General features: G+C 42.9%; 1 protein-coding gene across 1 annotated transcript; it reads right to left on the bottom strand.

Moving 5' to 3' along the window:
* Positions 1 to 6,289: 6,289 nt before the first annotated feature.
* LOC120397255 lies at positions 6,290 to 7,378 on the bottom strand. The gene is made up of 2 exons (XM_039522961.1): positions 7,219 to 7,378; positions 6,290 to 7,059 (listed from the first exon to the last, which is right to left on the bottom strand). The coding sequence occupies exons 1-2, from the start codon at positions 7,376 to 7,378 to the stop codon at positions 6,290 to 6,292; spliced, it is 930 nt and encodes a 309-aa protein (XP_039378895.1).
* Between the last annotated feature and the right edge of the window lie 18,954 nt (positions 7,379 to 26,332).

Here is a 26,332-nt window from a genome sequence, read left to right as displayed (position 1 = left end):
CATTAGTTTAGGCTTTGTCTATGCGATGAGTTTATGTCGGTTTAGTCTCTGGAGTATAGACATACCCATACTTTGCTATTTAGCCTTCTAGTTGGTACATGGTACGCTTTATGGTACAATAGAATAAGGAGCCAGAAATGGTCCTTAAAATGTAACTTGGAAAGTGGGATTATGCTCCTTTATATTTCTTTAAATATATATTGAAATCCCAGCAGGCTTCTTCTGCTCATGTTTCTGATATGTTAGAAATTCAAGTGTTGTCTACTCTGAAGACCATGCTGACTAGAGAGCTAATGAAATTATGGCATTTGGGGAATTAAAATTGAGCAATTGAAGGGGAAGAGATTTTAGTCAGACTGTTTGAAATTCTGATTTTCTTTTCTTAACACCTATTTAACGACTATGACTAAAATTTTGGAGAAAAAGTGTCTTTGTTATAGATTCAGCACCCATTCCCTTTTAGCTAAAAATATGCACCTTTAAGTCAGATAGGATGCCCTCCAGGGATGTTCTGGCTGGCATTTCTGATATTTCAAAGGTAAAAATAAATAAATACCTTTTCTTTCTTAAGGAATAAAGGAGTACTGGATTCTGGGACAGTTATATAGGTATTCTGCTTCTGTGATATAGTAACACCTCAGTTACAGCTGGTCAAAAAAAGGCAATATTTTCATGAAAAGTATTTTTTGTGGAAAACTTTGTTGCAGTTTTTAGTTGATATTCCAAAATTGTTAAAAATTTGGTTGGAATAAAGTCATATTTTGACTGCCTTTAACCTTAGGTTGCTCTGCAGCTAATATATAGTAATTTGGGAGTGGTTTTAGAGGATCCCAAAGGGAATCCTGTTCAACCTTACTTCAAAATGTCAGTGTAATACCAAATATAGTGGCAGGAAAGACTGTCAATGAGATGTGTGTGGAGCGGAGGCCAACACTTTCAAATTTGTGTGCCTTAATGTTGGCACTTACATCCATATTTGGGCATCTAAATAATTACTGTTTTTTTCCCCTCCTCTCTCCAGAGGTGTTCAACTCCCATGCAAGTTCATGTGTCAGGATTTTTGGGACTTGAACCAGTGCTTCATGCTTCCACCAGGCTGTGCTTCATGCTTCCACCAGGCAGCCATAGTCAACTCATCATACATCCTTGAAGACAAGTCACTAGAAGTATTGCTGCTCATGGTATTGAAAACTGACAGCCCTTCCCATGACCTCTGATTGGCTCAAATTTACTATTTAAGCCTGGAAGGAATACCAGGGACAAGGTGGAGTCTGCATCAGGAGCAGGTCAGGGATCTGCCTTGTTCCTCACCCTGTCCTCAGGTCCCTTGACTACTGGCTCCGGCTCAGCCCTTGGCTGCTGACTCTGGCTTGACCCCCACCCCCCCTCAGACTCACTGCCTGTGCTTTTAACCACTGAACTGGACTGCCTATACCTTGGTTCTTGACACAGTACCAGCTGGAGGTGCTCATCACCTCTTAAAATCAGGTCAATTAGTTAGAGGCCTGAGTATAGATTTGCCTATTTTTAGGCACTCAAATTTGAGAGTTTTGGCCCATCAGCTTGACTATATGTTGCTTCACTTAGCAGACTTCATTGAGTGCACATGTGCATTGGGGTTAGCATGACTCAAGCAGAATAAGAAATCCGCCCTCTGAGAGATTCTAAGCATTCTACCTATTATGTGCTTAAGGAGCTACCCTGACATCTACCAGCTTGCATGATGAGATGGTGCGTGATTAGCACTTATGAAATCACTGGGTGGGAATGGAAACAATAATAGTCAATGGCTTGAGGTGATTTTTTTTTTAAACCTCTCCACTGTTTGAAATACCTTCTGAAGGTTGAGACAGCAGAAAGGGCCGCATGCTGAGAGCGAGTACAATGAGGAAAGCTAGTTGTGGTTTAAAAATAAAAAAAGCTTTAAAAGGAATTTTTAAGGCAGCTAATTTCTTCTGCCTGAGAATGAAAACTCCCTATGTTTTCAGAATTTAAATCCAATTTTAATTAAATGCTTTAGTAAATCCACCTTTCGAGATGCTGTCCTCAGTCTTGTTGCAGTATTAATACGTACTTAGAGAACGTTTGAAAATCTTCTGCAGTAATTTTCATAATATTAATAACTTACTCATTTACTTTTTAATCACTAAATGTCTTCATGTTAAACCTGTGCCTGTAGTAAGTGCAGGCCCTGATAAAGGCCCAGTATGAGGCCAGAGGCCTGAACTGAAGTAACGAACAAGACTTTGCTAACATAAAGCAAAGTTAAGCTGTGAGCCAGAGGCCGGCCCGGTTCACAGAAGCTGGCAAGGAAAAGGGCTGATGCTGCAAAAATACATATTCACCTAGCATATTAAAGGATAAACACAGCATTAAAACATATTATACTGAAACATTCCATAGATAACGAAAGGACAGGCCGACCCATCCTAATGACAGGGGCAAAAGGGTAAAATGATGGATAGAGTTGTTTTGTTCGAACCAACATGTACAAGGTAGAAGGCGGTGCCTTAATACGTAGAAAGGTTGTAACCTGCTACGTAGAAAGGTGGCACCTCAATACGTCAGGTGTGATGTGTAACTTGTTTGTATCTGTGTATAAGAATGCATCCTTCTGGCGGTGTCTTTGTCCAGCCTAGGGGGCAGTGGAAATCCCACCACTGACTGAGCTGAGTCCATTGTCAGGGAGTACATATGTACTGGCTAACTGTATCGCAGCAGCACCTTGGACTACGTTTGCCGGGGAGCCGGAGGCTGTACTTTTTTCGACAATAAACCTTTTTTCGACAATAAACGACGTGCCTTCGTACCTTACTAGACTTTGTGGTTATTGGGGGTTCTCATCGGGTCTGCTGGGTCAGCTATCTGCGCAGAGCTGGGGCAGCACACAGAGGGAACACACGCACGCAGCTAAGTGATATCAACATTGGAGAGAGCAGAGCACCACACCGGTACGGCTCTGACAACAGTGCCTTTTCTTTTTAAGTACAAGAAGCCATTCTTCGAGTCCAAAAATATTTGTACTTCTAGCATGTTGTTAGTTTTCAATGGACACTTTGATGTGCTGTCTGTGAACCTAATGCTCCAAACAATTCAGCACACAACTAAAATCATGTGGGAGTGTTTGCACAATTGGTTCCTAATATAGCACTTCACATCCGAGGGCAAAGGAGTGACATTCTAGTGGATCTGGAACAAGGTGCACACCATGGAGAAAAGACACCTCCACTACTTTCATTTCCTCTTCCCAAAAATTTCCATACAAACCTTTTTGTGAAGATTCTGCTACTGAGCAAGGCACAGGCCTACATGGATGAACTCCATCCCAACCCTGTGAGACTCTTGCAGGTAGAGTATTGCCTAGGGTGATCATATCTCTTGGGATAGTTATACAAAACATAGCATTGTGCCCCATATTCTTCAGCTCTTTGGCCACCTAAAGGAGCCACTACAGCTGAGCTAGTGAAAGATGACAGACTTGGTGAAAATAACTTGTGCAACTCCAGGACCAACCCTAACCCAGGCCTGTTGCAATATTGGCAGCATCGAGCATTGAAACATCATAAGTCAAACCCACCAAAGTCAGGGTGTGTGTGCGTGTGTGTAACTATCTATCTATATAAAAATATAGGGGTTTTGTTATTTGCCTTCTCATTTCTGAGCCTTTAAGGTTCATGTTTTCAAGCTTTTCTTGACAACTGGTAGGAACAGAAACTTCTTTAAAAATACATAAAAAGAACTGAGATTCTCCTATAATAACACGATTCCAGTGGTTGGGGCTTTCAGAAAAACCTAGAACCAGTAGCATGAGAGTTAACAATACTGCATTGTGTATTGCTGCCCTGCCCTTCCTCCCCTTCCCCACAAGGTCTTTAACTGATCCCTTATTCTGTCAGTACTAGTCCTCATGTGACTCCCCACCCCCCGCTGCCAGAATTCAGCTTTGTACTCCTCTCATACCTCTCCAGAAACTTCCCTTCCCCATCTCTTTTATTTGTATGTTGCCTATTCAGGGCTTATTCCTGCAAGGTGCTGAGTGCTCTGGACCCGATCTAAGAAAGCCCTTAAACTTTGCTTAACTTTAAGCATGTGAGTGTTCCCATTGATAAATCAATGTTAATAATAGACAATAGTAACATTACTAGGCACCTTACAGACAGGTGTGAAAACAGATACTGCTCAAGAGGGCTCAGATAAAACGATATTTATTTCAGTGGGATCAGTCACCTTTTTTATATTAAGTGCATGTATAAGTGCTTTACTGGACTAGGACCAGAATGCTCAGTACTCTGCAAGGTCAAGCCCTTTTAAGGGGCCTGGCACAGGAACGTTGTGTTTAGTCTGTACACTGTAAAGTGCCTAGCATGCTGACTGGGCTGGACCAAGGTTATGGGGGCCTATGGCTAATGGGAGGGAAGGGCCCAAGTATGAATTACATATCACCATGTAGCAGAGTGGAACCCTGCTCCTGCCCTGAGGGGTTTAAAAGCAGCCTGGCAGGGCTTGAGAGCTGCTGCTCTAGGCTGGGCTGATTGAGGGAGTGGCTGCAGGTGAGGCCACGCCCCAAACTGAACAGGGCCATATAAGAAGGCCAGGGAAGCTAGAAGCCAAGACAGTCTCTCTCTGCATTCAGAGGGAGAAGGGCCTGGCTGCAGGGAACTGAGATAAGATACCTGAGTGAAGCAGGGCTGGGGAAAGGCTGAGGAGCTGGGGAGCTCCAGCCTAGAAAGCCCCAGGCTGCGGCCTAGCAGTGGGCCAACAGGTACGGGGGGTTGCAGAGGGCAGCCCAGGGGTAGGCCAAGGCAGCAGGTCCAAACCCTCCTTGCCAGTGATGAGTAGGCTGATACTGCAGTCTGCCCCAGGATGTGGGGCTAGACAATGACTGACAGTAGCCATATACTGAGGCAAGGTGGAGATAGAGGGTGGGGGTTCCCTAAGGAGGGGAGACCCCAAGAGAAAGGGGTTACTGCCAGGGGGCAGCACCCCATGTGAAAGGGCACCGGGTCCAGGGAGGGACGCGGGGGCCAGAAGACAGGTGGATCACCTGCCTGCAGAGGGCGCTCCAGCGCTGGACAGAGCTAATTCCCGGAGTCACCAGCAGGAGGTGAGTCCGACCCGTCTACACACCAAAACCAATTATGAAGTCATCACACATTTATCTACATTCATGTTTACATATTATTTATTTATGTAAAATTAACAAGTTTATTCTACTCTCACTACACTCAGTTCTTCAAACAAACAATTCCTCCTCCTCCCCCTGTGGCAAAGTCATGAATGATGACATCGTCATTCAAAGACCTGACAATTTCATTTTCAATGCTCAAGAGGCACAAAGCAATGAGATGCTCTTGAGTCATGGTGGATTGGTGGACATTTTTGACCCTTGTTAGAAGAGAGAAGGAATGTTCTCCACTACAGTTAGTGATCATTAGTGACAAATACAGCCGTAATGCAGTTTCAACATTTGGGAAACATTCTACCATATTGGATTCAGTGATAACTCAGTACATCCAAATAGATTTGCTTTTGTCGTCTTTTCTCTCTATATCTGAGAGTGATGGGAAATCAACAATTTGAAGAAATTCTTTAGTAAAATCTACTTGGAGATTGTCTGGGTACTTCTGAAACACGTTTGATACCTTCACTGACTTCAGAACTTTAAATGTTAAGTGAAAAATTTGTCAGTACTCTAAAGGTTTTGTCAATATTTTTGTAATCCTCGATCCGATGTTCTAATGAACTCTTCAGTTGTCGATGATTGTGATGAAGGTATTAACTCTGAAGGCCTCCTTGTCACTCAATGGGTGGGCAGTTGCATCATCGCATGTCTTCTGTCTTTTGTGACATTTGGCTGACTTATACTCATGGTTAGCAGTCCTTGCAGCCCCCTGAATTTCATACTCATCAAAACTATCCCACATTTGTTGAAGAACAGTTCCAAGACTCCTCATTAGGTTTACAGCAGTGGAAAAGTCAGTCTGAGCACTTTGCAAGCTGAGACTGCACCTGCTGGATGGCTGAAGTATATCATTCTAGACCTCACACAAAATACCAGTTTCCAAAGTGCACGTTGCATCACTCAGGATTTTTGCATCTTTTCTTTGTGATGATTTTTGAGATTCGTCATCCTTGATTCTCTCTAGTTCTTCAAAGATTTTGGGGGTGTTCCAGAACAACTGGATTCACAGCTTCAGCATTGGCTCTCCACTGTGTCCCTGAGAGTGATTTGGGCACTGGGCATCCCTTTGGTAGTGAATCTCGAAGAATCATCCAACGACTGGTTGATTCAGAGAAAAAAATTGTACAATTCTTGGACAAATCCAACCCCCTCCCCTTCAACAGAGCAATCCACAATAGATTGGCCAACAAAGTTGAGTGAGTGTGCAGTGCATGGTATGTAATCAACCAACGCATTGCACTTTTTAATCTTTGCCTGCATCCCTGCATATTTGCCACTCATATTACTTGCATTCTCATAGCTTTGGGCACAACAGAGGCTGATGTCAATCCCATTTTTGGTGAGGAAATCGAGTAGGTACAAGGTACGTTTCTCCCCTGTGTGGCTGGTGGTGTTTATGAAGGTCATGAAACGCTCAACTGGTCCACTGGGTAGCACATAATGCAAGATGACAGTCAGCCGATCTACATGTGACACATCTGGTGTTGAATCGACGGACACTGAAAAATATCTCACATCTTTGATCTCAATGGCTGATAGCATCTTCTTTGCCAGTAGTGCAATGAATTCATCGCAAATAGTCTTTGATAGATATGATGTATGGCCTTTTCCATGATTTGGGTGTTCATTGATGTGCTGAGCTAAGAAAGAATCAAACTTAGTGATTGGCTCTAGAATGCCAAGGTAATTGCCGTTGCGTTTCGATCCAACAGTGTCATCTGAGCCACAGAATGGTAGACCACATTCAGCAAGAAAAGCTATGGTTTCAACTATGCATCTGAGAACATTCTTCCAATAAGCACAAGCTTCCACAAACTGGTTTTCCATTTGGGTATCAATTCTGCTACTAACTTTCTTTTGGGCATGGTAGCTGCTAACTGACAATGTATGCTCTCACTCATTGCATGATTGGTAATGTATGCAGTATTCTTCTACTCATTAAAGCCTTCTCAGAACATTTTCCACTTTTTGGTATCAGAAAACAGGCAGCAATATAAAGAGTACACTTTCTTATTAGAAGAGCCATTCTTGCTTGCCAGTCTGTCTGTTAGACTTCACACATTTGACCAAATCAATGTTTGAATAATGATTCTGATTGATGTACTCTTGCTTTGTCAGTGAAAAGTCAGCATCTATATTCTGGCATTTCTGTGAGCCCTTCTCAGTCCAATATGCAATGAGATCTTGAGAAGTCATGTCCCACTCACCTGGATCGTTAGAGAAGGATATTTTTGTATTACTATCACTGGGAAAGTCTTCAGAGGAGTGGGGTGAGACTGCAGCTAGAAAAGTCACAGGAGTCTGCTCCTTTTTATCAGGTGTAGGTGCAGCAGATTCACTTGGGCTGGTATTAGCTTACTCACCACCAGTATTAGTAGGAGGAAAAAATGTTAGGCGAGAAGGAGAACCTTTCAGCAGTACATCTTGTCTTTGTCATCTTTCTTTGGCCTCCTTCAATTTCTGACATCCTCCTTTCTTCAACATGGTTTCTATTGTCCAGTGTAGGCCTACTGTGTACAAAGTTCAATATTGCTTAGGCCCCCAAACACTTGCTTAGCCCACAAAGACAAAATCACAACCACCATAAATTGAATTCACAGTCTTGATGGATTAATTTGTACAAAGTAATATCTAACGAGAGACAAAAATTCTGATGGCCCCACTACCGTCGCTTAGCTGTTACTTTAATAGGTAATGGAGAGCCTAAAGTAGGTCCTAAAAATAAGAGGGCCGAAGGCTATAGCCTTATTAGCCTATGGGTTAATCTGGCCCTGCATGCTGATAACTAATAGTAATAAAATACAGGACACAGTTCTGCTCCCATTGAAGTTAATGGGAGCTGAATGGCCCCCCAGAAATAATTTGTGCCATATTCATGCTTTCCAAAGGTTTCTACTCTTTTGCGAGTGGGAGTGCTGAAAGACTTAACTCATACTGGGGAATGGGGTATCCCTGTTTGTCTAGTGCCTCTTCTAAGGAGAAAACAGATATAAACACGACAAGTGAGCACAAGCTATCTTGCCAACTATGACAGATGAACAGACTTTACAGAACAACACTCTGTCTTATGCAGTCAGATTGCTCACTGCCCAGCCCTGAATAACTAAGTGGACACCCAATCACGAGGCATTAAATATATGTGAGCCTCGCCTGAATGACTTAAATAGGATGTGACCTTTACCTTTTAATATATCTTTATATTGTGTCCTCTGCCTCAAGGCTTCCAATAGAAAAGAATTTTTAGTAGTTCTACATTTGTCAGCATCTATAACACAAGTGGACAGTAAATTGCTTCTCTATTATAGTGTATTCTACATTACTGGTGATCTATCACATGGATAATACTATAACTTGATGTTCAAGGATTTACATTGTAAGTTGTATGCTCATAAAAAATCCTATAGGGTTTCTTCTGACCCAATTGCTTTGCTAATACACTTCTACTTCCCTCATGAATGTAAATTTAGAGGAAACAGAGGGATGGGAGTTCCTGTATTTTTCTTCCCTGTTCATTTATTGCAGGCAGAAACCTCAATGGGATGGAAAGAGTTTAGTTTAACAATGTGTATTTTTGTGAATTTCATTCCGGACAAATTTCAGTTTACACCAATGAAAGCAACTGTTTCTGGTGGAAAGAGTGAATTTTGATCACCAGTGCAAACTTCAGTTTTGGTGGTTTTACCAGTACTCTAACAATCTGGAAAGTTCCAAAGTTTGCGAAGAAATATTCTTATTTTCTCAGCAAGAACAACTGTTCAGGGTAAAGTGCCTGTGAAAACTGACTTTTCTTTTTGAAAGCAAAATGTTTTAAGAATGAAAAATATTAATTTTTCTTGAAACATTTGACCTTTTGTCAGCCAGGATTGCTTTTCTATAGCACTAATATGTTCTAGTTTAAAACAGTGTGTCTTAAGAGGCCAACCCCCCCTGTAAACGGGTCGGACTCACCCCTGCGGCGCCTCCTACTGGTTGCTCTCCGACGTTAGCTCAGTCCAGCCCTGGAGCACCCTCTGCAGGCTGGTGATCCACCTGTCTTCTGGCCCCCGTGTCCCTCCCTGGACCCAGTGCCCTTTTACATGGGGTGCTGCCCCCTAGCAGTAACCCCTTTCTCTGTGGGTCTCCCTTTCTGTCTCAGGGAACCCCCACCCTCTATCCCTACCTTGCCTCAGTATTTGGCTACTGCCAGTCATTGTCTAGCCCCACCCTCTGGGGCAGACTGCAGTATCAGCCTACTCGTCACCGGCAAAGTTGGGTTTGGACCTGCTGCCTTGGCCTACCCCTAGGTTGCCCTCTGCAACCCACAGTACCCGTGGCCCACTGCTAGGCCGCAGCCTGGGGCTTTCTAGGCTGGAGCTCCCCAGCTCCTCAGCCTTCCCCAGCCCTGCTGCACTCAGGTATCACGTCTCAAGCTCCTAAGCAGCCAGGCCCATTTCTCTCTATAGCCAGAGAGAGACTGTCTGGCTTCTGGCTTCCCTGCCTTCTTATAAGGCCCTGTTGCTCTGTTTGGGTCGTGGCCCCCAGCTGCAGCCACTTCCCTAATCAGCTCAGCTTGAGAGCCACCACTCTCAAGCCCTGTCAGGCCACTTTTTAAACCCCTTCTCAGCAGGAGCAGGATACACCCTGCTATACCCCCCAATAACGCATAAATCATTTGTGAGTAGTGGTATAGACCGATTACTGTCTCAATTTCCACTTAAATAATTCCACAAGAATAATGCTGCTGTTGGTGTCACTAGGCATAAATCTAGGTAACTCGGGAGGATGGCTTTGGGCCTATGTGACCCAAAGTACCTTTATGTAAAGTGCTTTTGTTAGCCTTACTAAACTTTTGTAACCTTTTGTGTTATGTGCTAATTACTGGCAGCGGCAAGACTGCTTGATACTAGATGTAGCCAATATTAAATAAGATAGGCAGAAAGCAGGTGCTGTAATTAAAGTTATATGCATTAGAACGTAGCCCCCACTGTGGGAAAGTACAGATAACTGATCACAGAAGAGTTGCTAATGAGCTAAGGTGGTTTTTGCCAAGTATGACTTAACTGCTTCATGTGATTGCTATTGCAAAGTGTATTTGCTGCATGGGAATGAAAGGTGGGGGGAGAGGAGGAGTGTGGGGGTGATGGGAATGCTTAGCTGAAGTTATGTATAAAGAGAGGAAAACCGCTTGTATCGGTGTGCAGGATTTGAGATTGCTATGTCTCCCTTGCACCTTATCTGGGCTCAAATAAACCTGGTTTTTGCTTCTCCACCTCGGTGTGTTTATTGGAAGTGAAGCACACCGGGCAACGAACCACTGTTGCTGTCGCCTCGGGCCTCTGTGCCGGCAACAGTTTTGGCGTCCCTGGGTGGGCTCGAGGCAAAATTGTGCCTTGCCCGGACTCCTCCACTGGCGGCAGACGATGGTCACAGCCGACGCCCGGCGCGCACCGGTGCCTTTACCGGGGGCCTCGGCAGAGACGCGTCAGGCTGACCTTGGAGGACACAACGGTGCAACGCGCTCAGATAGTGGAGAAGCAGCTGCGGGCGACGGTGAGGAACCGGTCCTGTGGATAAGGTAGGAACAGTCCAGTGCTGTTAACCTTTTGTTTGCCTGTTAAGACCTGGGGACGCCCAGTGTCTTCCCATAGGTATGGGGCAGGAACAGAGTACAGGCAGGGTATGGTGTACACCCTTAGAATGCATTCTGATGAATTGGAAGGTATTTGGTTTGGATCCATTGACTAAAAGTAAACTGAAAAGGTTTTGTACAGTAGACTGGCCTCAGTATCAGCTAGAGAGCCAGGAAAGGTGGCCACCGGAAGGATCACTTAATTACAACACGATCCTTCAATTATTCCTGTTTTGTCAGCGAACAGGTAGCTTCTGAAGCTGTTTGTATGTAGAGCTCTTGTAAAAAAATCCCTCATCATATGCCCCAGAGCTGCACTGGGAGGAGAACTGTCCGTGCGGACGTCTGTCTCTGTTGGGCTCACGCAATCTGAACTTATTGACTGTGCAGCAAGATAAAATGCATCGTGGTAATAGAAAATAATGGTCTTGGTGTGTGTGTGTGTGTATACCAGTGTGAGTGTCTCTCTTGTGTAAGTGCCCTGTAGGGAGAGATCCTTAGTTTATGTGCCGCTAGCGGGGACAGGGCACCTCTCTGTGTGTGTAAGTGGAAAATGGGGGAGGGACAGTCTAAACATTTTACCTCGCCCCCTAAGGGTACCCCAGTATGTTACATGTACGTACATTATGGTCCTAAAACCTGCAGGTATTTAGAGAATTGGAATTTTTATATCTAAACAATGTCCATTAGAAGGTATCTTCAATCTAGATAAGATCATACATCTCAGAGGAGCTTTTAATCACAAAGAAAAGCCTCTGACACAGTGTGAGCAATTTGTCTAGGAATGGGTTAATTTGAAACTCGGCTAACCCCAGAGATAAGGAGAAAGCTGCTCTGCGTACAAGGTCAAGAATCAGTACAGACTATGTTAAGTACAAAAAAAACCAAAACTGCTTTCAGCCCCAGCTGGTTGTGGAAAATAAAGACAAAGGCAAACCAAAGGCAATACAAGTTACAGAACTGAGATTGCATTTGCAAAGCTTAACGGTTCAGTGAGATCCAACAGTTTTTGCAACCCCGAAGCCGGACAGGCAGCTGACCTGAACTGGAATCTCTGAAAGAGATGCCACAGGAAAGTCCAGGGTGTAAAAGAACAGCCCTCCCAAGAGCGGAAGCATGTTGGACATTCTGGGCAAAACTGTATACAGGATAATCTTCTGTCCACCTATTCCCCTTCTCTGAATGTTATATACAGACGTGAACAGTCTGGACATGTGTAAGTATTAAAGTGGCTTAAGGCTTGGGGCATTCATGTTCTTCCTGAGTGATGTGGGAGTGTTCCCAACACTCTCCATTGTTGTTTTATTATTTTTAATGAAGCTTTAAAATTTGGTTATATGGTGTGCTTTCTCTATCCACCCCCCCCACCGTCCTGCAGTGTCAGTTTGATCACCTGACATAAGGAATTAATTGGTAACAGAAATTTGTCACAGTTTGGTGAGCAATAAAGAATGGGGGAGCCCTGCAGAATTTACACCATCTATCTGTTTTACCCTTGTTGTTTTATGTTTGCTTTGTTTGGTATTGTTGGTGTTATATGTTAAGAATTGTATGATTAAAGGTGTGCCCACTCTCAGCCGCAGTAAGTCTGAGAACTGGAGGGGGGTTTAGCATTCCTCTCTCGACCCTGGTTGACCGGAAAGGGTGGCAGGTGGATCTACCCCCAGTTGTAGCAGGACTGGGCAATAAAGTGGTTGGAGAAAAGGGAGGACCCGGGTAGTCTTGTGAGTAGAAATGTTTTAGAAAAAAGACCAGAAGGGTGGGGGCTAGTTGTGAAGCCCAGCCTCCTAGCTAAACTGGTTGTGGAATAAGTTGGTACCCATGGAAGCGACGGTTCAGCAAGAAAAGCAGAATCGGGCCCAGGCGGGCAGGCAACAAACAAAAAAATTAAAAAACAGGTTGAAACAAGTAAGTGATTTAAGGCAAAGTGCAAAGTTAACTCTGTAGTTGCTAGAGGGAACAGCAGTTGAACTTTGTAAAATGCTAAAAAAAAAAGTTTTTGGTATCTTTAAAATGTTTGTAAATAAATTCAGGCAAAAAAAATATGGGGTAATTCTCCTGTTTTGCCTAAAATTAACAAGGGTATTTGTATATTTTAAGTAATAATTGACTGCCCAGAAGGGGTAGACCTTTGTTTTTGTCTTTCAAATAATCAAAAAAAATTAATGCCAGCTAAACAGCATTCAAAATACCATGCATTTACTAATGAAGTATGCCAGAGGCTCTTTATAGGTAATATTTTAAGTTATGGGAGGAATTTTGCATTTTAATACCATGGGACCTTATCAAGGTGAAAATATTTGACCTTTGACCTATAACTAGTTATCATATCCTATGCAGCTTCTTATACGGATATATTCAATTTACACATTTTCTTAATTAAATTAGTAAATCCAGAATTATTTGAGAGCAAATAGCCCAGTGATTAGTGCACTCCCTGGGATGGGGGAGACCTAGATTTAAATCTCTCTGCCTGATTTAGAGCAGGGATTTGAACCTGGGTCTCCCACCTCCCAGGAGGGTGTTGACCTACTCACTGTGCTATAGGTTATTTTGGAGTAGGTTTGGGTGTGATCCATCCTAGACCTGAAAGTTTTTATTAAAACTGATGATAAATGTTTCACAGAAATGTTGTTTTAATTGAAACCTACATCTTTCAATAGGAAAATAATCTAGTTTTGAATTTTCTTTTACCAGCTCTAACCAGTAGCCATGTTCCCCCTCTGCCCTAGCAGAGCTGTAATAACTTGAGGGATTCTACTAGTGTAAGCACTTCTCCCACATGGAGCTGCAAGTAGATCTGGAAAAGGCGTTGTTGTCTTTTCTCTCTACTGCCCTAGATAAGGAGGTGATCATTTAAGATAGGGATTCAGTGTTGCAAGAAGACTGATTGAGGCCTTGTTTAGTAGGGAGGCTCATAACATCTGAGTTTAAAGATAAAAGGTTTGTGAATGTCTTGGCTGTGTATTTTTTTCAAGCAGGGGTTTGCTGGTCCTCAGTAGTAATATTACGTAACTGTATGCCCAGTAATTGGCATAACTCTCTGTTTTCCCTGCTTAGGGCCAGATCTTCAGTTTGTGTTAGTCATTTTAGCTCCACTGAATGTACTGGAACTATGCTGACTTAAATCAGCTGAGGATCTGGCCTCTAACTTCTACATAGGTAAAGGGTAACACTTTCAAAAGTGCCTAAGTTCTACTTAAAATGAGGTTGAGAATCCTAAGTGGCTAAGTCACTTTTGAGAATGAGATTTAGGTCTTGTCTACACTGTGTTAATCTGCACCAGAGGGATATAAATTTTAGTATGCGCTAACCTGTTGCACACTAACTGGCTTGTGTGGACTCTACTAAAAGTGCCCTAGTGTTGCAATGTATCAATGTGGGGGCTGAAATTAAGAATGTTATGGACCCCTGCTAAGAAGTCACAGGAATGGCTGTCCCTGAATTAGGATTTATCACCTAATTGATCTCGGTGCAAATAAGGATAAGGGGCAAGAAAAGGTAACCTAAAAAGATGCTTTATTTAACATAAGGTAAGTATATGGACAAAATATCTCAGTGGCTTGCCTGGGCATGAAGCCCAGAACCCTCTCCCTCTACAAATGACAGATAAAGATATTTATACTTTACAGATCAAAGTTCGTCTGATCGTCTGCCTTGGCCTCGAGATGTTGGATCCAGACCTACTACTGTGCTTGGGAATGACAGGCGGCACAGGTGGGACTTGGACCTTTGACTGCTGGACCAGGATTAGGATCAGGATTACTTCTCAGGTAAGTAGCTGTGGTAGTATTTCTCAGAGATCTTCCGGCGGTTCTTGATCTGACAATGTGAACGCAGGCTGCTGCTAAGGAGGACAGAACCCTAGAGTCCATGTGTGGTGCTTATATATTCTCTACTCCCTAGGCATATTAGTGACCACCTGATCAGTCCTTTTCCCCCTTTCCACAAAAGAGCGCCAAACTCAAACAAAAGGGCACCAAAGTTCCAAAGAGAAGGGTAGCCAACATGGCTGCCAAACAACTACTAGACACCATTCAAGATGGCGATTTTAACACACTTTTGACATTACCATTTCCCAGGTAAATAATACAAGATACCACATAGACATAAATCAGAGCATGCATATTAAAACATAAATAATGCTGTACACTAGTGTGTGATAATGTAGTCCCATTTCAAACAATACTTTAAAGTGCAGGTCAGCAGGGTTCATATGACTAGTTAGTGTGCAACTCGCAGGGCCGGTGAAACCATTTAGGCGACCTAGGCGATTGCCTAGGGCACTAGGATTTGGGGGGCACCATTTTCTTCGGCAGTGACCGCGGCGGCTGGATCTTTGGCTGCCCCGGTCACCGCTGGCATTTAGGGGGAGGGAGCTGGGGCAGGGGAGCGCAGGGAGGGCCGCCTGCAGCAAGTACGGGGGGAGGGCGGCATGCAGGGGAACTCCCCGCCCCAGCTCACCCCCGCCCCGCCTCCTCCCTGAGCACGCCGTGGCTGCTTCACTTCTCCCGCCTCCCAGGCTTGCGGTGCCTAAGATGATTGGCGCCACAAGCCTGGGAGGCAGGAGAAGTGAAGCAGCCATGGCGTGCTCGGGGAGGAGGCGGGGCAGGGGTGAGCTGCTTCACTTCTCCCGCCTCCCAGGCTTGCGGCGCCAATCATCTTAGGTGCCGCAAGCCTGGGAGGCGGGAGAAGTGAAGCAGCGATGGTGTGCTTGGGGTGCTCGTGCTCTTGCGTGGAGCAGGGGTGAGCTGGGGTGGGGGAAGGTGCCTCAGAGCGGAGGGTGGGGGGTGTGGAGCTGCCGCAAGGGGGCACCTCAGGGCGGAGGGGGTGCACCTCAGGGTGGAGGCACGAGGTGGGGGAGGGTGCAAGGTGGAAGTTTCGCCTAGGGCACGAAACATCCTTGCACCGGCCCTGCCAGAGGGACAGGACAGTGCATTCTTCAAAATCATGTCCCTTGTGCAATACTGGACAAAATCATATCCGGTTTTGTTTCAGTACCGGATGAGGGACAAAGCTTAGAAATGCAGGACTGTCTGGTTTTAAACAGGATGAATGGCCTGCCTATGTGTCAGCCATCCTTTCTATAGTACTGCAAATTACAATAGAAAGAAACATAGAAACTTAAATATTAGATATGCTGAAGGTATATAAACGGACTGGTAAAATGGCCTCTATAAATGCCTCAAAAAATGCTCGAGAATTTGAGACTGTATTAGAGAATACAGCATAGGGAAATCTGGGAATATAGACAGAATTGTGTCAGCAAAAATTACAGCCTATAAGAAACCCCAGTGCTTAATGGAATCGGAAAGTATACTAGACACTTTCCACTTTATGGGACCTAGATAGTGGATTACAGAGCTTTGTCTCTTAGGGAATCTGGAAATGTATTAGACAATTGTGTGCATAAGGTGACCTGGAAGTTTATTACTGAGCTTAACACTGTTTTAAACCCTTCTATGTGGAAGGGGATGTGGGCAAAAGGGATTATTACTACTGAGTTCTTTGTAAGGGAAACCTTATTCTTCCTGTGCTTGTATAGTGAGCAATATAAAAGTTATAGAAGAAGCATGTGACATGGGAACTGGATTAATCAATAAAAAGGATACAGAGCCTCTTACCATTAGCTCAGTAGTTTAAATCCAGGCCAGGCAGTAGTGATAAGAAATGGTTACTGTCCCGTAACTGTTTGCAATGGTGTATTAAGCATATTTGCTGAAACCGTCAAATGGGTTTTTGGGGCCTTATGCTTTTTGCTTGATCAAAGCCCTGGTTTGACCTTAACCCTTAGAACTGGGCAAGTAACTGACTCTTTGGTTCGCTGGTACTTGCAGAAAAATAAAATATCAGTTTGGGTCTCTGATGGGGCTTCTGCCCCACACTGCCCCTGATAAGGTTAAAACCCAGCCTGGAGGGCTGCAAGGAAACAACCAATTAGGGCAGTGGCTGCAGCCAGTTAGGGCAGCAGCTGGACCAGCCCATCAGGGCCGAGCTGGCCCATATAAAAGGAAGCTGCAGGCCAGAGCAAGTGAGTCTGATGCAGGGAGCCCTAGGGAGAAGACTGGCTTCCTAGATGGCTACAGGGAGACCAGTACCTGGAGAAGGGCAGATGCTAGCAGGGAAGGAGCGGCCCGGCTGTGGACTGCCACACTGCTGTGAGGAGTGGCTGGACTTTTGCTGGAGGAGTGCCCCAGAAGGGGGAGGGGGAAATGGATGATGAGATGGGTGGAGGGCTGTGCCACGAAGCAGTCGTTGAGGGAAAGGAGCCATAACGGGTCTGCAGGCGGAGACAAGGATGGGAGAGCCACCACCATCCGAGGGCGCACCTGCTGGGACTGAGAATTCCCAAAACGCCCAGCAGGAGGCATAAGTGTGGTGAATCACCCCCTGACAGGGTCACACTAAATTTGAAAATTGCAAGACGTTTTGGTCTATTAAATCTACTTTAAGTCTTAAAAATGAAAACCTAATTCAACCGAAAACATTTTCTTTGTGGTATTTTTACAGGCCGACATTTACAATATGAGGTGGCGGTGCTGCCTCCCTTATCAGCGTTAGCCCAGTGGCTAGGGCACGCACATGAAATGTGAGAGACCCAGGTTTAGTTCCCTCTTTGCCTAGGGTGACTATGTGCCCTGTTTTGGCCAGGTCTCTCACGTTCTGGGTGAGTGCTTTGACTGCTGAGCTATTGGGTAAAAAGTGTGTCATTCATGCACCTGAGTGTTGCTAGTCAAAGGAAAGAGACTGAAGACCATGTGAGAACTTGATTTCCTGTCCCCTTCCCCTCCAATCTTGCATGCAGCTTCCTACTCAAATCATTAAACAAGTCACAGATGTAATTCTAATTCAGTGCTACTTCAGAACTAGTACTTTCAAGAGTATCCATTGGAGGACACTAGAACACAACAAATCAGAGGGAGCAAGTACGCTATGACTATTTTAAAGATATTTGTGGAGGCCACATGTACTTATAAAACCTGAACGAACAAAGCATTTTGTTTACCTAACACAGTCTGAATATCACTTGGTATTTCATTGGCTATTTCACCAATCTCATCTCCTGCTCTGTCTTGGTTTGTATTTGGGACTGGTTAGGATCTTACTTAATGGCTGACTGCTGGCACAGTCACTTGTTCTAATTTTAGTTATTACCTTAATGGGTGAAATACTTTCTATTATTATTTATTATCTATTAAATATTTAAACTTTTATATCTTTTAAGATTATAATTAATCCTAAATCTTTTTACCTGCTTCTCTCAACAAATGTTTATAGATGACCAAACACTAGCAATATGACCAGAGTTTACTTAATTCATCTTGATGGTGTTACACTGAGCCAAATAAACTCTGATATGTTTTTGTCATGGTGATAACATTTGGTTGTGTAGGAACTGGATCCAGTCTGTAAAACTCTCATCTCCCCTCTAGATGATAGCAACCTGCTCCATTTCAGCCTCCCGGACATTCACACTGTCGCTATCCAGTGCATTCAAAATGCAGCTGCTAAAATAATCTTCTTTCCCCATCTATTTGAACATATTTGTGCGCCCCCCCATGCTTTCCCTTGATGGTCCTTCCTTTTTTCTACCCCATCAAATTCAAGCTTTTTGTCTTCACTCAGGAGACCCTATACAGCTCTGCCCCTCTCTGTTGACCAAGTTTTGTATCGTACCACACCAATGATGGCAGCCTCAATGGCTTGTTTATCCATTTCTCTCACAATCATCTTTGCACTATCATGCTGCCCCTTGCATTTGGAATTTCTTCCTTAAACTGGCCATAAAGCCATTAACTTCTTCTAATTCCTGCTCAGGATCCACTCTGACTGTGAAGCCTACGGGAAATTGCCCACTGATAACACTAGGTGACGATCTAGTGGAGGACTTCTGGTATTTATTTATATGAGGGGGGAGTTAAATATTTTGGAACCATCAGGTTGTGCGTTTGGCTATCCTACGTAATTGCATGATCCTAGATCATTGTTACTCTCTTTCAGATCTCTTCTGTTTATTGAACTTACTCCTTGTATCCTGTGTTGTTAGATTACACTTTCTTTGGTGAAGGGACCATGTCTAATTTGTTTGTACAATTGGACTCCAATTCCTACTGCGGACTCCAGACACTACTGTGATGCAAATAGAGAAATTAATAATGTTATTTAGACAGGTCTATATTTCATGAAACTGAACATAAAATATTTATCCTACTGCTAGTGATAATGTAATAGCCTTTAAAAAGGGTCCTTTTGTATAATACATTCCACAAAGATTTCAATTATATCATTCTCATTGCTTTTTATTTTTTGTGTAAAATCAAGTTCTAGATTGCTAACTATCTTTCCTTTCTGTGACCTTTATAAAACTGTTGATTTTATTCCCAGGACTGGGTCACTGTGTAACACAAAGTACCATTTTTGCATCTTTGCCTCAGAACATGCTTCAAATGCATGGTTACAAGGGGTGTGCCTGTTTTTTGTTTTTATTTTTTGTTTAATAAAAGGTAGCCTCTCACTTGGCTTCTTTGCTAGGAGCATTTTTGCCAGATTTCTAGAAGGTTTACAAATAAATGCATATGCACAGAAGTAAACCCATATGAAGCAACTATGTTTGTGTGCACAAATCAGATTAGGGCACACATGGTCTAGCTAGTCTTTTGCATGTGCATTTCCTCTGTTTATTTTAGTGTGTGAGATCTTGGGTATACCTTTCTATCCAGATGCTTTGTGTGCAGAACTCAAGCCTCTGTGTTTTGAAAACATCAGCCTTTGTATGTAATACAATGGTGAACAATAACTACCGTACTTATAATGGAGGCCCCTTAAGAAAGGTTGCTTTACAATAATGTCTGATGTATTTTCCCCCTTTCTCCCTGCTACTATCCTCCTTAGATGATTTTCTGTTACTCTGCCCAGACATCAACATGATTAATAGACCTGTTAAGATATTATTATAATTACCGGTACTGTATAAAATTTGTGGTTTAACTAGTAACGGCCGCTACATATGGTGTTCAGTCCTGGATGCTTCAGTACTCCCTATTGAGATCAGTACAAGTTCTGTGCGTGAAATAAATGTATAGATGACGGACATTAAGATTTTAACCTATTCTAACCATAAAAGGCCAAATTGTCCCACCTTTACTCTATTCCTCAAGTTATTCCATTGGTTTCAATGGATCTACTCTAAGAGTAACTTACTATCGGGCCTGAGTAGGGGTGGCACAATCTAGCCTGTTGTTTGCAAGTAAGATTAGCTTCAAGTATAACAATATGAATTATTCAGATATAAAACTGCAACACAGGAAATGATTGAAAACTGTGATTAATATTAAAAATCCCAAAGAATATATAAAATCCTTCTAATCTGGCATTGGAAATAAGTATGAACAGCCTTCCTGTTTATAATAATACCCGTGAATGGTTCCTTTTCAGTAGTTATTAAAGGTTTCAGCTTGGGAGACTAACTATTTTAAATTGTTAGAGATTATATAATATTGGTAAATTACTGCAGCTTCCCAAAGCTTTTAATGTCCAGTACAGTAACTCCAATTCTTGGTTATCTGCATGTCACCAGGTACAATGCTGTGTGCTTCGTAACAGCTCACAACTAGAAATGAACTCTGCCTTTACATTAATTGCTAGTGACTCCAACTTAATCCGCCTGAAAATAAACCTGCTGGCACTAACCATGAAAATTATGACTTAATATGGCCAAAGAATTTACTTAAAATAAAAGGGTATTTGATTCTACATTAAGTCAGGGACATTCTTCTGTATTTTTATCCAATGTTAGCATTGATTTGAGTCCAAATTCCTTTTCCTTTTTGTTCTAGATTTGGGTCCCTCTTTTGTTTCTCTTAGTTACACAATAGAGGTTCAGAGATACAAGGACTGCGTGGAAAAACACTTAAGGTCATGAAACTAATATGAAGAGGCATGTTGTCATTTGTAAAAGATCAGGTATGTAAGCAGAACCAAATTCAATTTAGCTACAGGCAGTAAATTGGAGGACAATTGACAGGCGTCTGCTTACATTAGATAGCAAGTTCATTTTACTGGAACTATAATGGACTGCAACAACTACAGCAGATTATGAAGTACACTTTGAAAGCTGGATTATTGTGCCCTCCATGTGAACATGAGAAGTGATTGATGTTGGATTCTGCAAGCTGAGCATAATTGTTTGAATGGAGGGGGAATAAAAGGGAATTTACTCTGACTCCATTTCTGTTTCTCTATGAAATTTGCTACTTTGTCGCATGAGGAGAGAGAACGAGATGGGAATAACCTGCATGGGAATAACCTGTATAGACAACTTGTAAGTGGGCTGGCATCATTCCATAGTGGGTTGGGCTTTGCTTACACACAGAACTAGCAGGGATTTGTCCCAGCAGAACCTCTCAGAGCTCCACAAGCTGGCCCTTAATGCATAGGCTCTGCTGTCTCTGAATCTGTTACAGATTGCACAGTTTCTGCAGGATCCTTGCTGATGGGGATTACTATGTTAGTTAGTGGATCTCAAGCCACTCATAAAGGAGAAATGCCACAGTGCAGAGGAGAAAGGTGGATAAATTAATCCTGACAGGGTAGATCAGATAATACTACTGAATGTTCTGCGGAGCTGGTGATAGGATGATGTTGCCTTCATGACTGTCTTACTGTTGTCACCTCCAGTCTGCATATGACCTGTTACCTCTCCAGGCCTGGATCCTACACTCCAGCAAATCTGTGTGCAGGGGGAAGGCGAATGGGGCTCTCAAGGCAGCACTTCCCCTTTTAGTGCTGGGAAGGGGTATGCTAGATCTCCATACCCTCCAATCCTAGAAGCAGAGGGTAGGATCTGACATAGAGTGGCCATCAAGAATACCTAGGCACAGTAACTCATTTGAACTGTTACCATGTTTCCTCTAGAAATGTAGAAAATATTGTGCACATAAAACAAAAGCAGCAAAACTTGCTCTGTTGCTAGTTCTTCATATACCAGGAAAAAACTCCACTTTCAGCAAGGAAGCTTTTATCTCCTTGACTCCAACTGAAAAGCCATTTTCAAGAATTGTTTTGGTTCACTTGTCAGAAGCAAAAGTTGTATGTCAGATCAAGGAGGTGAAGATCAAAGTTTAAATGCATGTTGCACAATCAAAGCTAATATGAACTTTTGAGATTACTGTAAATAGAAAGGATTGACTTCAGATCAGCCCTGTTTTCGTTAAAGGTGACCTGAGAGGAAAGTGGGCTCGCACCCTTTTTTATTTCTTGATGATGTAGGAAGAAGCCTAAAAGGTTGGGTTTTGTTGTTGTTAATTTAGTGGGGGAAATAAACCTGGAATATATGTGGAAACTCCTGGAGATACCTAGTGTGATTGTGACATCACAATACTGTACATTGAAAGTGTCGCAATTTTAGAGAGGATGGGATTTTTGCTCAAACTGTCAAAACCTTTATTCATTCACACCTATTTAATTCCAATGCACAAGAAATACTTGGGAGAAAAGTATGGTAAAGAGTCCACATTCTCACCCCTTCATTCAATGGGTAGAGAGTTCACAGCTCAAGTCTGAGACCTGATTCTCTTAACATCTACAAGGTTTAAAAAGCAAACAGGAAAAAGGATTTTCTTTAGAAGTCATAAAGAAGCAACAACAACAAAAGACAGTAATTATTTCCCCCGGCAGTCCATCTTTAAACTTCATTTTTTAATGTTCTGAGGCCTTCACTTTTACTTGTCTTGGATGTCTGTCAGCATGAGTTTAAGCTTAACAAGATTCAGCTTTTTATTCATAGTAACTACAGCAGCACCTGGTAACACCACTGAAGTTAGGGGTCCATCAATTTTTCCATTATCAGCCCCAGTTCAGAAGTGTGTTTTAAATTCTGCCATAAAAAAATTGCTCACTGAAATTTGCCATACTTATGCAAGGTCTTAGCTCTGGGATTAGCAAATTACATAACTGCACTAAAATAGGAGTTAGGGACTGACTTAATTCCCCAAAAGCAAGGTAATTCAGAGTTAAGGCTTAAATCACATCTTTGTCCTGAAGAGGTTTTCAGACAGGGGGAACAATAGGGAAAGTTAAGGACAATTTTTTTTAGCCTTAATTCTAAATTTCTTGACTCATGAGTCAAACCATTTAAACACAATTTTTTGTGGTTCAGTATACTAGAAATCCAGTTTGACAGAACCATCAGATAAGATCACATCACCTCAGTGATATTAAAAGCTGAGAGAATAATATTTCTGCAACTGTTATTTCCAGATAGTGAGAGCAGGATTAGTTAACCCCTTTTCATTTTTATTTTTACTCTTTTTTTAGATGCCATAATGATGTGTAATGGTCAGTTTGCATAGATCTTTTTTGAAAAGTTAAACATAACTTCTTTCAGTTAACATTTTCCTCAGAAATCCTCATTGTCGCATACTGCACGTAAGTTATGCAGCTCTGTCATGGGTGCACACACCGCTAAGGACTCGTCCTCCTGGCTGCTCTGGGGATTAGTTCTTCCCAAGTGCTGTGCCCTCCTCTGGTGGTCTCTTCACCCATCATCGTCTCTCACTCTGTGGCACCTCTCACTCCAGGAGCTGCAGCTTCCTGTTCATGACTCGGCCCTTGGGCCAGGTCACTATGGTCTTCCTCTTCCTGTGTATCAAAGTCTTCCAAAGCAAACTGTTCCTTACAGTCTGCTCTGTGCTGTCTGGTCTGTGCCACTTCCCCAGTGGCTGGTGGGGGGACCTGGGCCCACTCTTTACCTTGGGTTCCAATTTCCAGCTCAAGGGCCCTCTTGTCAGCATCCCAGGTCAGCCCCATCCCATACCTTGCTGCTTTCCCACTGAGCCTTTCCTACCTTTCTGGCCTCTCCCCTCTCTGGGTTTGCCAGCACAAACGCCCTCTTCCCAGGGAGTAATGGTAGGCTACCTATCTCTATAGCCTCAAACACACCTCTCTCCCCTCCCAGGGAGTGACTGCAGACTACCTCCTTTCAGTTCCTGGGCTTTATACAGGCTCTTCCCTAAGCCTTGTGTCTAATTCACTGTGGCCCGGCTCTCTTCCTGGGGCAGCCTGGGGAGCTAATTGACCCAGCTAGCCATCTTAACCCCTTCAAGCCTTGTGTGGGGTGGACACACCATCACAAGCTCCATGATGCATTGTGATTTCATCAAAAAATGAGACAGAGTGAAAAGAAACATTATAGAATTAAGATAAAAATATTTGACACTATCAGTCTAATCACTAGCATTGGTGGATCAAATTTCTGTATGGTGGTATCTTGACTCAGACAGCATTAGTTAGTTCACCAGGGATTTTCCTGGGATGAGCAGTTTCTTAATTGTGCCAAACATGTAAAATATTCACTTAGTCTCTCTTCAGGTAGAGTACATCCCTCTGATCTTACTAATCTAAGTAATTCTCAAATAATAATAGAATACACGCATTCCACTCTCACCCCAAACATACACGCACAGTTGCAAACAAATTTTTTCCATTAAATGTCACCAAGATAAATTCTGAGATATGAAAGAGAGTTCCTGGATCTGTAAAAGTCTGGTGGTGGGAGAGGAGGTCTCAGAGACAATGAAGCGTTCACAGTATGTTGCGTGAAGCATGAGGGCCAGATCTTCAGCTAGTGTAAACAGCTACTGCTCCACTGGGCCCTAAGTCACTGGAACAGAAATTGCCATTGCAGACATGGTCTAGAAATGAATGAGTAGGTAGGCAAAGTCCTTTAAAGTGTAGTTCCACCCAGAAAAGTGATTATTTAAAAATGGCACCTTCTTATTCAACATATCTGTTCTTTGGAACTTATTCTGATCTCATTACTGCCTTATACCATTAGACTTCACTGACTTGAATGGGGACCTGGCTTGAGTCCCTGCTATGCTCCTATGTTACCTTGGGCAAGGCTCTTAGCCTTTGTGTTCAGTTTCCCGTCGCAAGTGGGGATAATAGTCCTTTCCTACCTCACAGGGGTGTTGTGAGGATAAATATATCGAAGACTGTGAGGCACTCAGATGCTACAGTAATCAGGGCCACAGAAATACCTGACATGGAATCACTCCTGATTTACATCAGACTAAAATCACAATTAGGCCTCAATCTGTGTGATCCCACTGAGGACAGAATTTATCCAGTAGAATTTTTATTATAGATAGTGCCATGAGTCAGAAAAAATACAGCTCCACTTAAAAAAATGGAGGGAGGTGGGAGGGAAATCGTGGTCCTTGAGCAAAACTTCCCCTGAATGGAGAGCTAGGCTTAACACAATTTGTAAACTGAACAAATTTGACTTGGACTTGTTGAAAGACAATAAGCATGCAATCTTACAATGGCATTTCTACAGAGTCCCTTTTCAGAGGATTGCCACACTTCAAATAACAGCCCTGATCCAGTGTTTAAATTCCTTTGAAGTCAATGGAGTAAAACTGACAAAATGCAACGGAGAATCAAGCACTATCTGTACAAAGTTGAATAGAATTTAGTTTAGACTTCACTGAGTGTGAGTTCAAATGTAGCAACCTAGACTGTCTGGAAAGTGAGAGAGAAAAAAGCAAGTGACTTGTGTTTGATGGAAATTTTTTAGAATTAGATGTTACTTCTCTTTAGTCTGTAGTTTTAAACCTCCATTCTCTGACTCCAGATAAAACTACTGACTTGTGAATTTTCCTTCTGTTTCTTGTGCTTGAAGGACATAAATATTCTCCTGCTGTGCTATAGCCACCATTTGTGGGCTCAGGCTCTGCATATATGGCCTTCATTAGAACAAATAGGGTATACACATTTAGATTTTTAGAATATTTCAGCCAAGTTTTGTTCATGTTTATGCTGTGTAAATCTGGAGTAACTCCACTGCATTTACCTTTTATGGAAGATTTTATTTTTTTCTACATGACCTTGCCTTTGTATGGCTATCTAATATAGTAATGCCATAGAATTTTTTGTCTTGCATATTTGTTTTGAGAACTAAGGGTCAAAAGCTGAGGTGACTCCAATGAAGTCAATAGAGTGATTCTGGATTTACCTTATTTGTCCCTAAGTAACTGCTAACTTCATTTCTGGTTTAAAGTTCTCCATAGTCACAATTCACTATTCTCCCCACCTGACCTGGCCCCATGTCTTCCCTCCATGTAGAAATTTGCATACTCTATTGTATGAGTCTCATAACACTTTCCTTCTGGAGGCCATTTCATTCTGTATGAAAATAGCCTGACCCAGCTCAAATTACCAGTTGGTGGAAGAAGTCTCTACTCATGCCAGAGGTGTGTAGGGAGGCTCCTGGGGTTGTGAAGTTGCTTTTATCTTCCCTGGTGCTGCTGCTTCTTTCTCTGCCTGGGAAGTGGCTGGATTGGCTTCTGCCCTGTGTACTAGTGATGGTGGTGGGTGAGTGGTACGGACAAGAGCATAGTGCCCTAGAGCTCTTTTCACCAGAGGCGAGATTGTGGAGGTGCCGGTCTGCTTCTGGCCTACTCTGTCCCATTTCTGCTTGTCTCCTCTCAGGAATCTGTGCCTATCCCTGGAAGGTGGGTGGAGAGGCTGTTGTCCCAGAT

The sequence above is a fragment of the Mauremys reevesii genome, linkage group 2 (assembly GCF_016161935.1).
Source record: "Mauremys reevesii isolate NIE-2019 linkage group 2, ASM1616193v1, whole genome shotgun sequence".
Taxonomy (NCBI): Eukaryota; Metazoa; Chordata; order Testudines; family Geoemydidae; genus Mauremys; species Mauremys reevesii.
This window is presented reverse-complemented; position numbering and strand designations above follow the sequence as displayed.

What these genes read in the sequence shown, in the direction of transcription:
- LOC120397255 (XM_039522961.1), bottom strand. Translation starts at nt 7,378, where the DNA reads ATGACTTCTCAAGATCTCATTGCATATTGGACTGAGAAGGGCTCACAG. An exon ending in GAAGTCTAACAGACAGACTG is followed by an intron (nt 7,060 to 7,218) that starts GCAAGCAAGAAT and finishes ATACATTGTCAG; the next exon opens with TTAGCAGCTACCATGCCCAA.